The sequence below is a fragment of the Salmo trutta genome, chromosome 7 (assembly GCF_901001165.1).
Source record: "Salmo trutta chromosome 7, fSalTru1.1, whole genome shotgun sequence".
Classification (NCBI taxonomy): domain Eukaryota; kingdom Metazoa; phylum Chordata; class Actinopteri; order Salmoniformes; family Salmonidae; genus Salmo; species Salmo trutta.
In genome coordinates this window covers 8,306,786-8,322,397 of record NC_042963.1, presented here as the reverse complement: position 1 = coordinate 8,322,397, position 15,612 = coordinate 8,306,786, and the positions used below count along the sequence as shown (strand labels likewise).

Genomic DNA, 15,612 nt, shown 5'->3' with positions numbered 1-15,612 from the left:
GATTGCCTCTGCACTGTGGCATCGGTTGTCAGTTTTAGAACCACCATCTGGCCTTCTGGCTAAGATACAGGCAATAATTGTGGATTTCTTTTGGGATAAATATCACTGGGTTCCACAAAGTGTTTTGTATTTGTCAAAAGAGGAGGGGGGACAAGGTCTTGTACATCTTGCTAGTAGGGCTGCTGCTTTCCGGTTGCAGTTTATTCAAAGGTTGCTTTATGGACCGGAAAATGTGGTTTGGAGGGGGGGGCAGGTCTTGTATTACAGCAGGTCGGAGGATTAGGTTTGAAGAAAGCTTTATTTTTGTTTGTTAGTAGCCAGATTTCTAGGGAGGGAATACCTCCGTTTTACAGAGGCCTTCTTAGGGTGTGGAGCATAATGAAGGTGTCCAGACGAACTTCAGCGGAGTCAGTGCATTGGCTGTTGGAGGAACCTCTGGTGTATGGGGCAAGACTGGATTGCACAACTGCAGCTGTTCCACATTTTTCCAAGATTCTGGTGAAGGGCAAAATCATCACCTTAAAACAGTTAATGGCTGTGGCTGGGCCCGCCTTAATGGATGGTAGACGGGTGGCTGAACATTTGGGGGTGAGGTCGGAAAGGATTGTAGGACAAATGCTGGGAAGCTGCAGGAAGGCTCTGTCAGCAGAAGAGTGGGGTATGCTTCATAGCCACAAGAAGGTACAAGATGAAGACGTCTCATTTCCAAGACTAGGGATTACACCAAATATCCCAGAGTCAGAAAGAAAGGCGATATTACTGGATTTGAGAGGGTAGGAAGAGGTAGGTTTGGATGAGGTGAATGGGAAAGAATTATATAGGGGGTGTGTCAAGGTGTTGAATAAAGATAAATTGAAAAATAGAAAAGACACTCCATGGAGGGTAAAATTGGGCATTGATGACAAGGTAAAGCCAGCATGGAGAGCACTGTACAAGCCACCGTTACAAAAGGGTACTGGTGATATGCAATGGAGGGTTTTGCATGGCATCATTGCAGTTAATGCTTTTGTATCTGTTATTAACTCAGATGTTGGAGATGGATGTCCTTTTTGTAATATAAGAGAAACCATTTTTCACTGTTTTGTGGAGTGTGCGAGGATTAAACCTCTCTTGGAAATGCTGGAGTCTTTGTTTAAAGCTGTAGGGGAGATTTTCAATAACACTGTTTTTATTTTGGGGTTTCAATATAGAAAGCAACAGAAAAGAAAATGTCAACTGTTAAATTTTATTTTGGGACAAGCTAAGATGTCCATTTTTCTGAGTAGGAAACATAAGATAGAAACGGGATATGGGCAGGATGTAAGATGTGTTTTTAAAGGATTAGTGAAAGTAAGAATAAAAGTAGATTTTGAGTTCTTCTCAGCTGTAAAAGATCTCCCATTGTTTGAGGAGAAGTGGGCATACGAAGGAGCGCTTTGTTTTGTAGAGGAGGGGAAATTATTTTTTGTTGATGAAATAAGCTGAATGTATATGTTCTTTAGTATTTTTTATTTTTTTAATTTTTTGTTATTTTAGTGTTTTGTATTTTTTTCTTTTATTTTAGGAATTACATTTGGTGTTTCATTTCTGAAAAGGCAGTGTGTCATTATTTATGTTAATACTTGAGTATAAAATAAAGGTTTTATAAAAACTCAAACTCTCTCTCTCTCTCTCTCTATATATATATATATATATATATATACATATCTCTCTCTCTATATATATATATATATATACATATCGCTTTCTTACTCTGTCTCTCACTCCATCTCCATTGGTTCTCTCCTGTGGCTCCTCCTCCTTGTCTCTCATCTCCCCTGCTGTCAGTATCTATGAGGCTGTGTAGACTGCAGTAAGCTGGGGGACGAGGTTGTGCTGCCATTGTGTCATTCTACAGCGGCGTCTGGGAGCATAGAGGAATAAGGTCTTATCTGAGAGCAGTAATTTGATCTGGCATCGGGAGCATGTCTCTGTCCCCTGCTCCCCATTCTCTCAGCTTTCATGTGCCAGTCTCAACCCAGCTGGGAAACTCTGTAAAAACCTTTTTTGTCAGCCTTTTGGTAGTGAGGAGGAACAACTATTATGAGTTAACCTTCCTTTCAGATAACAGGGAATTGGTTAGCCTTGTTGCCAGGAAGCTATTTCACAGTGTGCTGACCATACAGTACATGCACAACAAGCAGACAAACACTCACACAATTTTGTCTAACAACATCAATGCGCTGCCAAAGATGGTTTAGGTCTACAGAGGGCAGACTATCTTTAAAAGAACAGAGCATTGACTGGTCAGATACACAGACACACACTGACACACGCAGTCAAATATACACCTACATGCACAGCCAAACTTCCTCAAACACACCTTTTAAACTGTGTGTAGTGTTTGTTATCTTCTCAAGTTCTATCTCAGAGTCCGGCTGTGTGTCTGGCTACAGACGGATGTCCAGTCCTTTAAACTCTCCTCCAGCTCTCTCATACCTTTACACACCTCAGCCAACGATAACAGCTCACTTATATCCTTATACCCAGGAGCTTCTGCTTGTTTTCATCTTCTCTAAATCCTCTATCTTCTTCAACTTCCTTTGTGTCTTGTTTCTATGGAAATGGCTGCATCTCCAACTGTACATCTGTAAGTAATCATGAAATCCCTCTCAAGTCCTATACAGGAGTGAGTGACCTGCTCATGTGCTCTGTGCTGCACTAGGGATCAGACAGACTAAAAAAACACTCCGATGCATTTGGGAGCTCAGAGTCTCCAGCAGCAGAGGGAGAGGCTACTGTCATTTGTCATCTACCCTGAGCCAGACTCCATCTGAGGGGGATTTACCAAGCCTGGCATGGGTATGGGCATGGGGACAGGCTGCAGTCCAGCCCAATGATAATACAGCCTTTACAGGGGAACTATTAAGACCATGATTCATTTGAGATTTCTTGCCTCGAATGAGAGGGAGAGAGATGGAGAGCAAGAGAGGAGAGGGAGGAGAGAGAGGAGAGGGAGGAGAGAGAGGACAGGAAGGAGAGTGAGGAGAGGGAGGAGAGAGAGAGAGGACAGGAAGGAGAGTGAGGAGAGGGAGGAGAGAGAGAGAGGACAGGAAGGAGAGTGTGTGAGAGACTGCTAGATATCAATTCCACGCTTGCTTAGACAGGAAGATGAATGTTCTGACACAGGAAGTATCACATGGACGAACTGTGTTGGTGCTTTAAACTTTTGTTTTCATTTGTTGTTGTTTACATGAGCCTGCGTTTATTTGTATGAGTGCATTCGATTGTGAATGAATAACATTCTACATCTGTTCTTCATTTCTGTGTATGGTGGTAGCAACTGAACAGCAGTAAGTCATTGATTTGGGTAAGCAGCAGAAAACTGCAAATACAATTACTATAATAGTGCAGCGGTTAAAAACTAGGAATCATGGGAAGTTGCTGATCCCGTCTCCTCGTCGTCTGTTGTCTGTGTTGTTCTTCTATACAGTATCTCTCTCCCTCCTTCTCTCACCTCTGAATATTGTCTGAGTGTTTCATAACAGCGGAAAGCTTGTGGTTCCTTCCTCACATTTCAGACCATTAACAATACAATGCGTCAGTCTAGAACAATCAACGGTCCTGTTTACAACAGAGATTAATAAATAACAACATCCTGTTAGAAACTCCCTCCTGAGAGAGAGAGAGAGACAGAGACAGAGGAGGAAACAGAATGCTGTTGTGGGCTCTGGTAAACAGCCTGTATAGAGGATGAATGATTGGCATGAGGTCATAGCCCAGTGGGGGTGTGTATGTGAGAGAGAGAGAGAGAGAGAGAGAGAGAGAGAGAGAGAGAGAGAGAGAGAGAGAGACAGAGACAGAGAGAGAGAGAGAGAGAGAGAGAGAGAGAGAGAGAGAGAGAATGTTGAGTCTGATTGCTGCTGTGAGATGGGCTGAATTAGCAGCCACATAATTATCCTTGATGTGATGATACCGGGGGATTATCCGGAAATGCAGTTATTCTGCCCTGATACAACGAAATTAGGTGAAGAGTGCTTCAACGCTGAAGCCACTGTGTGTCTGTCCGTTTGTGTGCGTGTATGTGTATGTGCGTGTGTGTGCGTGTGTGTGCGTGCACCTGTGTGTGTGTGCGTGTGTTGTGTGTGTGTGTTAGTAAAAGTCAGGTGAAAGAACCAAACTTTGCATCTGTGTGACTCATAAAGCAGTTAGCGTGGAACTCCAGTAGCACAATGTGTTACGAGTGGGCCAGGCGGGCTCTAAAACATAGCAGCCCAGAGCAGGGGAGGCAATGGATTATCATAATGCTGCCGCTCCTGGGAATCAATCCATGACTCATTTCCACATTTCTGAATTAATTTGGGCAGTGCATTGGTAGCAGACCAAGAGGGAGAGAGAGTAATTGCATGCTATCCTTTTAGCAATGTTTTCTCTGGATCTAATGTGACTAACAGTGCAACATCCAGCACCAAGCATGTAATGGCAACAGGCCATATGGACGTAAGCAACTAAATACAAACAGCATCTTCCAATGAAAGAGTCAACACCTACATAAAGTTAAACCATCGAACACAGACAACTACACAACTGCTCAGACACTCACGCAGGTGGACACAGTCACACTCCTTAATCGAAATCTACATTTAACTCAAGTGAAATGGCAGTGGTTTAAAGCCTTACCTCGTTAAATAAAGGTTAAATAAAATCAATTTAAAAAAATGATGTGTGCATGCTTGCCAGTTGAGACTCAATATTGAGATGTTTCTACAACTTGATTGGAGTCTACCTGTGGTATATTTAATTGATTGGACATGATTTGGAAAGGCACACACCTGTCTATATAAAGGTCCTACAGTTGACAGTGCCTGTCAGAGCAAAAACCAAGCCATGAGGTCCAAGGAATTGTCCGTAGAGCTCCGAGACTGGATTGTGTCGAGGCACAGATCTGGGGAAGGGTACCAAAAAATTTCTGCAGCATTGAAGATCCCCAAGAACACAGTGGCCTTCATCATTCTTAAATCCACAAATACAGGTGTGCCAAGCTTGTAGTGTTATACCCAAAAAGACTGGCTGTAATCGCTGCCAAAGGTGCTTCAACAAAGTATTGAGTAAAGGGTCTGAATACTTATGTAAATGTGATATTTAATTTTTTTTTTGTAAAAAAAAATATAAATGGTGCTTTGTCATTATGGGGTATTGTGTGTAGACTTATGAGCGGGAATTTATTTTTAAAAGTCAAGGGGTCTGAATACTTTCCGAATGCACTGTATATGCTTGCGTGTTGTGTGTAGCTGAGGAGAACTCAGGAGAGAGATGTAAATGTCAAGTGCTTGGCTGTGTCTCTGGTTTAATCCCACCTGGGCCTGTTGTCTCCCTCTGCCCCTCTCTCGGAAGCCTGCTCCTTCCTTCTACTTCACCCCCAATCAAACACCCCAGACACTTATGTTTAGCCACACACTCCATTGACAGTCATTAAAAAATCAAAGTCTCATCTAAGAACATGCACTCAACTAACTAGACTTGTGTCTATCACTGCAAGTGGGATACACTCAATTGTGTGTGACTTGAAGAAAGAATCACTCTCTTTTGCAAGGAAATGCTTTAGTCAGGAAGACACCCCAGAGGCATTTGAATAAACTAGATTCTCGCAGTCTTCTTATGACTCTTTTATCACAAACCTTCAACTTGTGACTGATAGCATCAAGTCACCCATGAGAGAATTTGAGTCCATTTTCTCTCAGAGAGATTCTGCCAGATATATGCACAGCCTAGATCTGGAATCTAAGTCTGTAGTTGAAACCCAAACACCTCTACTATCTCTCTAATGTTATGTTTTACACATATTCTGTTGTACATGAATGAATAAAAGCATCAGGAGATGGAATCAAAATGTCTGGATTTTTCCGCCTGTGTGAGGTATGTACTCACAGTGTAGGAGCTGATGGCCTCTCTGTCCAGCTCTTGGCTGACGGACACCTCTCCGGTTACCCTGTTGATGGTGAACACACCCTTGGGGTCCTGGTCAGCACCGGACCCAGTCATATGGAAGATGTGGTCATTCTCCATGCCCGGCGACATCACCTGGAGTCACAAAACAACAAGCAGTCATTAGAAAATTGTCAGTATTAAATCATAACTGGCTGTATTTCTTCAACTGAAAATATGGATAATGTTTTCCTTGCATACTGTATGTAGTCAAATAATGCAAAATCTTCCAAGCAAATGTCCTAGTAACACCAAAACATGATTGATTTCAGTTAAGTGTGTGTATCAGCAGAACAATTCGGATGAGAACATGGTTTGGCCAGATGTGTAATCAGATGTGTAATCAGATGTGTAACCAGATGTGTAATCCGATGTGTAATCCGATGTGTAACCGGATGTGTAACCGGATGTGTAACCGGATGTGTAACCAGATGTGTAATCCGATGTGTAACCAGATGTGTAATCCGATGTGTAACCAGAAGTGTAACCGGATGTGTAACCGGATGTGTAACCGGATGTGTAACTGGATGTGTAACCGGATGTGTAACCGGATGTGTAACCGGATGTGTAACCGGATGTATAACCGGATGTGTAACCGGATGTGTAACCGGATGTGTAACTGGATGTGTACCCATATGTGTAACCGGATGTGTAACCTGATGTGCGACCGGATATGTAACCGGATGTATAACCGGATGTGTAACCGGATGTATAACCGGATGTGTAACCGGATGTATAACCGGATGTGTAACCGGATGTGTAACCGGATGTGTAACTGGATGTGTACCCAGATGTGTAACCGGATGTGTAACCTGATGTGCGACCGAATATGTAACCGGATGTGTAACCGGATGTATAACCGGATGTGTAACCGGATGTGTAACTGGATGTGTACCCGGATGTGTAACCGGATGTGCGACCGGATGTGTAACCATATGTGTAATCCGATGTGTAATCAGATGTGTAACCGGATGTGTAATCAGATGTTTACTCACAATAAGCTAGCAAAGGCAGCAACATCCACAGGTCCCAGCAGAAGGAGGAAGGTTAAAGGCAAAAGAGATCAGAGGATGTTAGATTCACACCGCACTGCACACTCACATGCCCATGCAAGGTTGTACATGTCAAACCCAGACTGGTTTGACATGTAAAAGCCAGTGCTTACAGACCGTTCCCAGATCTGTTTGTGCTGTATAACCAACTCATATGGCGGTTGTCATGACAAACACCTTAGGTGTTGGCAAGATGCTACAAACAGATCTGGAGCCAGGCCACAATGTCTATGATACTGTATGCATGGGTGAAAATAGAATTCATTTCTTCCTGGTATGGGACCTCCTATACGTACATGTACTTTTTTAATGGGCCTATTCTTCGATTGACATATAGAATCCCTATTCATTCAATATGACCTCTGTGGGCCTAGTTGTAAAGATTTGTCATTTATCTGTTAAAATTAATTACCTTTTATTGTGGCATAAACACAACCAGTCATGATGTTTTCATCTGATGGTCAAACAGTCACTACAAAGGTCTCCTTTACTAGGCTACCTGCACGTTCAACCTCTCACAACATATTTCCAGCCTCCAAACAGTGGTGAATGGAAGAGACATATGTTACACAAAACACCAAAAAGTGTAAAGGCATTTGGTGATTGTCAGTAGGCCAGAATGTTTGCGTCCACTGCCCTGGTTAAATGTCTGTTTTTGTCAAACCACATCACATTTTGGAGCATAGGCAACAACACACATTTTCAAGTTCATTCGCACATTTTTCATGCCTCTGACATGTGGTAATATTAAAAAGTGGTATAATAGCCTACAGTTTTCTTGACATTTTGTTATAATTATTGTGATAGGCTCATGTTTTACTGGTACGGTGTACTCCCACTATGTACAGTGTTTTTCCGTACTGGACCTCCTTACTTTCACCCCAGACTATATGAGGATATACACTATATTCAAATAAATATTATGTCCTTCAAACCTAACCTTTTACTGCAGTGGGCTAAGTCAGGGTCACACAGAGTTATTCTTGGTAGTCTTGAACAAGTCTACTCTGAAACCAAAGTATACACCTAACCCACATGGTTATGGTCTTTCGTAAAAGAAAACACCTGTACCATGTCAGATATAGAGTTGAAATGTATTACATTTTGAGTTTACATCCCAATATTACACTTTATATACATCACAGAAGACTGAAATATGACATAACCGTTTCACATAGAAACACCCGATTTTCTGCGTGTTTAAAAAAAAAAGGTTTATTAATTATGAAATTCTTAAAAATACGAATAACATTCCATCCATGAAGCCACTAGAAAGTGAATTTGTCATTGGACTGCAGGAAAGGGCTACAGAAAAGTTATGGGTAGGTAATTAGTTCGTTTCAAACACAGATCCAATTGATGTTATGCAGTTTGACATTTTTCCCAGAAGATCCTTGATGTCTTTTAGCCAACAGACGATGCCTGTAGAATGTAGAACATATGTTCTCCTAACCCATGAGCAGCACAGCACATATGTACTGTGTATTTACAGTAAAACATGGGGCTGTTTAAGGACATTTTGGAAGGACTTCTCACAGAGAGTTCACTTGGAGAATCAGTATATTCACACACAGCTACAGAATAGCCCATTTGAATACAACCATTCCGTAACAGCTACATTATACTCTCACAATGGACTATGCACCCTAAAAAAGCACCTGCATTTATTTAACGACAAACAAACACAGCACATACAGTACCAGTTAAAAGTTTGGACACACCTACTCATTCAAGAGTTTTTCTTTCTTTCTTCTTTTGAACAATAATAGTGAAGACATTAAAACTATGAAATAACATATGGAATCATGTAGTAACCAAAAAAAGTGTTAAACAAATCAAAATATATTTAAGATTTTAGATTCTTCAAAGTAGCCACCGTTTGCCTTGATGACAGCTTTGCACACTCTTGGCAATCTCTCAACCAGCTTCATGAGGAATGCTTTTTCAACAGTCTTGAAGGAGTTCCCACATATGCTGAGCACTTGTTGGCTGCTTTTCCTTCACTCTGTGGTCAGACTCATCCCAAACCATCTCAATTGGGTTGAGGTCAGGTGATTGTGGAGGCCAGGTCAACTGATGCAGCACTCCATCACTCTCCTTCTTAGTCAAATAGCCCTTACACAGCCTGGAAGTGTGTTGAGTAATTGTCCTGATGATAGTCAAATGATAGTCCCACTAAGGGCGAACCAGATGGGATGGTGTATCGCTGCAGAATGCTGTGGTAGCCATGCTGGTTAAGTGTGCCTTGAATTATAAATAAATCACAGACAGTGTCACCAGCAAAGCACCCCCACACCATCACACCTCCACCATGCTTCATGGTGGGAACCACACATGCAGAGATCATCCGTTCACCTACTCTGCATCTCACAAAGGCACGGTGGTTGGAACCAAAAATCTCAAATTTGGACTCATCAGACCAAAGGACAGATTTCCACCGGTCTAATGTCCATTGCTCGTGTTTCTTGGCACAAGCAAGTCTCTTCTTCTTGTTGGCATCCTTTAGTAGTGGTTTCTTTGCAGCCATTTGACCATGAAGGCCTGATTCACACAGTCTCCTCTGAACAGTTGATGTTGAGATGTGTCTGTTACTTGAACTCTGTGAAGTATTTATTTGGGCAAACATTTCTGAGGCTGGTAGCTCTAATGAACTTATCCTCTGCAGCAGAGGTAACTCTGGGTCTTCCTTTCCTGTGGCGGTCCTCATGAGAGCCAGTTTCATCATAGCGCTTGATGGTTTTTGCAACTTTGAAAGTTCTTAAAATGTTTCAGATTGACTGACCTTCATGTCTTAAAGTAATGATGGACTTTCATTTCTCTTTGCTTATTTGAGCTGTTCTTCCCATAATATGGACTGTCTTTTACCAAATAGCCCTATCTTCTGTATACCACACCTACCTTGTCACAACACAACTGATTGGGTCAAACGCATTAAGAAGGAAAGAAATTCCACAAATTAACTTTTAAAATGCACACCTGTTAATTGAAATGCATTCCATGAAGCTGGTTGAGAGAATGCCAAGAGTGTGCCAAGCTGTCATCAAGGCAAAGGGTGGCTACTTCGAATAATCTAAAATGTAAAATATATTTAGAAAAATATATATATTTTGTTTAACACTTTTTTGGTTACTACATGATTCCATATGTGTTATTTCATAGTTTTGATGTCTTCACTATTATTCTACAATGTAGAAAACAGTACAAATAAAGAGAAACCCTGGAATGAGTAGGTGTGTCCAAACTTTTGACTGGTACTGTAGTTGTAGGAACAACTGTTGTTTTGTGTCTGTTTGTGTACTTCAAGGAAAGGCAACATTTCAAGGTCATCTGTTGTTCCCGTACAGCCATTGTGCTAATCTAATGGTGGAATTTTCTTTTTAGAGCCATTGACATCCAGCGAGTTACTGCTCTAAGAGGAAATCCAACTGGGCCTGTTTAACCCCTGCACCAAATCTGTAGCTTGTTTCAGCACTACAGTACCTACAGGAAAGCATAGGAACAACGGTTTGCTGACTTCTACAGGTTTCAGAGATTACAAATAATAGATCAGCTTTCAATCGCACTGCCTTCTAGAGTTAGTCTAGGGGGGTGGCGGATAAAGGAGGTCTTCATACGTGAGTTGGTTCTCAGAGCAGACAGCACTCTATTCACTGTCTCACTGCCTCTATGGCAATGAACACAACTTGAACTACTCATACAGCCACATCATTACTTAGGCAATGAAAGCAAGCTGCCTCTTTAAGGGGCATTTCCATGTCATCAAACAGTCTCTGGCCCCTACTAGGGCTGTTGTGGTTACTGTATTACCGCCACACCAATAGTCATTAGTCATGACCGCAGTAAAATTCCACGATTCACTGTAATCTTCTCTTATGCACTCTGGACATGTTTTAATAGTACCCAACTCGCTAATGATCGTCATGTCGCTAATGGCCTGGTACTCAGCACTCTATTGTCCCTCTAACCACACTGACATCCTGCAAATGTCATCTAAAATCACATCAAATACTTATCATCAAAACAGTATCATGCTTTTTAAACTCACTTCACTGTGATCGATCCATTTGAAGAAAGAAGTTCAACAACAAGTTGAAACTGAGTGGAAAACATTGTCGTGGTGGATGTTGTTTCAAAGCCTAACACAACAAACAGCGCTTGACAGCGCTTTCTAAGGTGATGATTCATTCAAAACACCCATACTGTTAGAGCATATGCATAGGCCTATATATGATCCATCCTGAGAAAAAAAATACAGAATTAAAATAATGATTGTGCGTTATACAATACATAGCCTACCGCATATTACGCACAGGAGAAGAAAAAAAACTATTTTTAAGATGTCTTTGGTACATAATTGGTCTAGCCTATACTCCAAAACTAAACAAATTCTAGTAATTGCCTTTTATTATTATACATACTGGATGGACTGTTTACCTTATGCTACGCTCCAACATTACTATCCATGAGTCTGGGAGAGAACGTATAGGCTTAGGCACTGCTGTTGGTTCATTGATTGTGCAGGGCGGCTACAGAGTAGGCTGGTTAGTCTACAATTACAGTGAATTAGTATTTGATTTTGAATAGCCTAGTAATAGGTATTTTTTTCTATAGTTAATAGGCTGACACATTACCTTTAGCTACAGAATATCTCATCACTGTGCGTTTCCATCTCCTCCTCTCTCTCCTTCATTCCTTTCTCGAGCGCACAGAGTGAGGGCCTGTCAACAGTTTAATGAAATATGTTTCATTGTGAAAACATGTTCCCAAACAGATTTCACTTGGTTTCCCAAATGAAGCACTGGGTAGCTGTAGCAACAGGGTTGGCAACCAGTGGTTGATGCGTGGAGTGAAATAAGTGTTGTTATAAGCCCAGACATTTCTATATGCCATCCCATGTGAAAGCAGCGTTTTGATGGTTGCCACTAAAAAGAGGAGGATCCCGGCTGCTACTATATTTATTTCTCAACTGCTCATATTACGCACATTGCTCCGCTATAAAACCAGTGTAGCCTACCCAGCACGATTGGAAAAAGGAACTGTGGAAAAGCAGCCTCCATTCGCTATTCCAGTGCCAAAGGATGACATGTACTTTTCCCCTGCCCTGCTCCTGCCCATTTATTAATGGGACATAATAAATCAAAACTCATTGTACATATTAGTAAAGACAAGATTAAATTGAGAATGGTTTGATGGGTGCAAATATGAATGTGAGAACAGCGTGTGCAGCCTGAGGCAAGCTTTTTTTGTGACTTTCTCAAATCATCAATAGCCCATAGTCGCACCATGCAGCTCATATTTGTTTTTATTTCTAAGACATTCCAAAGTTTGTCTCATTCACAACTGTTAAGGACTCTTGGAAGATTAGTCCAAATGAGGACTAAAAGAGATCCTAATAAAATCAAAACTACAGTTGCTGAATAACTCTAAATCTACTGTATAGGACTTGTTTCAAATGATCACTTTTACGCTAAACCTAGTTACTTCATATGCACACTCGCTCCAGAATGGGAAAAATATCCTTTCTATTTTATTCAGCTAAGGTAAATTATCTTCATCTTACTATAAAATGATATAATATAAAATAATGGTACAGGACCTATCTAATAGGCCCAATTAAATGACTGATGCGTATGGGTGTTGTATAGCTAGTTCCGGAAAATGAACTCATCATGGCCAGAAAAGGTGAGGCATTTATTCTGCAGTGGTTATGATATCTGTATTATGTATTATGCTTATAAATGAAACATTGGGTCACGCCCTGAACTGTTTCACCTGTCCTTGTGATTGTCTCCACCCCATCCAGGTGTCGCTTATTTTGCCCAGTGTATTTATCCCTGTGTTTTCTGTTTCTTAGTGCCTGTTCGTCTTGAATGTTCAAGTCGACTAGCGTGGTTTTCCTGTGCTCCTGCTTTTCTATTCTCTTTTACTAGTCCTCCCGGTTTTGACCTTTGCCTGTTTTTCTGGACTCCATTCCCACCTGCCTGACTATTCTGCCTGCCCTGACCTCGAGCCTGCCTGCCATTCTGTACCTCTGAACTGGTTTTGACCTTTTGCCTGTCCACGACCATTCTCTTGCCTACCCCTTTTGGATTGTTAATAAACATCTTGGACTCTAACCATCTGCCTCCTGTGTCTGCATCTGGGTCTCGCCTTGTGCCCTCATACACTTTCTACTCTAGAAATGTGACATTACAGTATTCAGACATAGCCTACAAATGTCAATGGAAAAGGTGAACAGTCTGTTCTACCGTTAAACTAGAAGCTTCGGATCGCATAGAGCAAGATACTAGCTACTGAACAAAAATATAAATTCAACATGTAAGGTCCTGTGTTTCATGAGCTGAAATAAATGATCCCAGAAGTTTTCCATATGCACAAAAAACGTATTTCTCTCAAATGTTTTACATTTGTTTACATCCCCGTTAGTGAGCATTTCTCATTTGCCAAGATAATCCACCCGCCTGACAGGTGTGGCATATCAAGAAGCTGATTAAACAGCATGACCATTACACAGGTGCACCTTGTGCTGGGTACAATAAAAGGCCACTCTATAATGTGCAGTTTTGTCACACAACACAATGCCACAGATGTGTCAAGCTTTGAGGGAGCGTGCAATTGGCATGCTGACTGCAGGAATGTCCACCAGAGCTTTTGCCAGAGAATTGAATGTTCATTTCTCTACCATAAGCTGCCTCCAACGTCATTTTAGAGAATTTGGCAGTACGTCTGACCGCCCTCACAGCCGCAGACCACATGTATGGCGTTATGTGGGCGAGCGGTTTGTTGATGTCAACATTGTGAAGTGTCCCAAGGTGGAGGTGGGCTTATGGTATGGGCAGGCATAAGCTACAGACAACATACACAATAACATTTTATCGATGGCAATTTGAATGCACCTTGATGAGATGCTTAGGCCATTGTTGTGCCATTCATCCGCCGCCATCACCTCATGTTTCAGCATGATAATGCACAGACCCAAATCGCACGGATCTGTACACAATTCGTGGAAGCTGAAAATTTCCCAGGTCTTCCATGGCCTGCATACTCACCAGACATGTCACCCATTGAGCAAGTTTGGGATGCTCTGGATCGACGTGTACAACAGTGTGTTCTAGTTCCCACCAATATCCAGCAACTTTGCACAACCATTGAAGAGGAGTGGGATAACATACCACAGGCCATAATCAACAGCCTGATCAACTCTATGTGAAGGAGATGCCATTCATGAGGCAAATGCTGCATGAGGCAAATGGTGGTCACACCAGATACTGTTTTGTTTATCCACACCCCTACCTTGTTATAGGCCTGTAGTCTATTTCGCAAGTATGAAAACATCATAGTCAGAAAAGGTGAGGAATTTATTCTGCAATGATCATGGAAATGAAATAGCCTAAATAATAAGAAATATATGCCTATTTAAAATTATTTAGCTAGGTTACCCGTGTTTTTGTTATGAATATGTCATCATATATTCCCCATTTGCACAAGGCTACAAGGCAACTTTGCCTTCATGCAATGCAATTCTTCAACCACTAGAATCTGTGCTTACGCATGGTCTAAAGTTTGCGGGAGGACAAGCACTTTTTCATATCAAGTTCAACAAATGCCTTTTGTGTCAGATATATAAATATTTTGTGCATACGCAACATTTATAAATGAGGCCCCTGAGCCGTATCTCGTAGGGCTGTGAATCATTGATGTTTGGCATTTTCATCATGAACTGTAGGCCTAAGTGTCTGTAAGTCTTCGTGGATAAGTGTGTGCCATCACCACCACTACAGATGTGTAAAGAGTCATGCTTCACAGTTGGGGTAAATGGCCCCTCCACTCCACCTTCACCACTCAGGGAGCTAGAAAGCAGTGGTGGAAAAAGTACCCAACTATCATACTTGGGTAAAAGTAAAGATACCTTAATAGAAAATGACTCAAGTAAAAGTAAATGTCACCCAGTAAACATCTACTTGAGTAAAAGTATAAAAGTTTAAAGTATCAAAAGTCAAAGTATAAATCATATCAAAATTCCTTATATTAAGCAAACCAGATGGCACCATTTCTTTGTTTTTTTTAAATTTACGGAAATCCACGAGCACATTCCAACATTCAGACATAATTTACAAACGAAGCATGTGTGTTTAGTGAGTCTGCCAGATCAGAGGCAGTAGGGATGATCAGAGTTGTTCGGTTGATAAACTTGTGAATTTGACTATTTTCCTGTCCTGCTAAGCATTCAAAATGTAATGAGTACTTTTGAGTGTCGAGGAAAATGTATGGAGTAAAAAGTACAATATTTTCTTAAGGAATGTAGTGAAGTAAAAGTAAAAGTAGTTAAAAATATAAATAGTAAAGTACAGGTACCCCAAAAAATGACTTAAGTAGTACTTTAAAGTATTTTTACTTAAGTACTTTACGCCACTGCTAGAAAGTCATGTCTAGTGAAAGAGCGTGTCAACCGTTCCTGGGGACTGGGGATAAAATGCAGCCTTTCTACTCTCACTTTACTTCAAATCAAATCCATTTTATTTGTCACATGCGACAAACACAACAGGTGTAGACTTTACTGTGAAATGCTTACTTACGAGCCCTTTCCCATCAATGCAGAGTTAAAAAGTAAGAAAAT

At 41.2% G+C, this 15,612-nt stretch overlaps 1 protein-coding gene across 3 annotated transcripts in view; it reads right to left on the bottom strand.

The window, feature by feature from the left end:
- The window catches only part of cdh13 (cadherin 13, H-cadherin (heart)), a 493,352-nt gene that overhangs the window by 263,106 nt on the left and 214,634 nt on the right, over window positions 1-15,612 (bottom strand). For 2 of the 3 annotated variants that reach the window (XM_029757800.1, XM_029757798.1), the window contains exons 5-6: window positions 6,939-6,944; window positions 5,887-6,039 (exon numbers count right to left, since the gene is read on the bottom strand). In XM_029757800.1, coding sequence (XP_029613660.1) covers window positions 5,887-6,039; window positions 6,939-6,944 — 159 coding nt within the window. The remainder of the gene's footprint in view (window positions 1-5,886; window positions 6,040-6,938; window positions 6,945-15,612) is intronic. The other variant, XM_029757799.1, reaches the window with a different exon arrangement.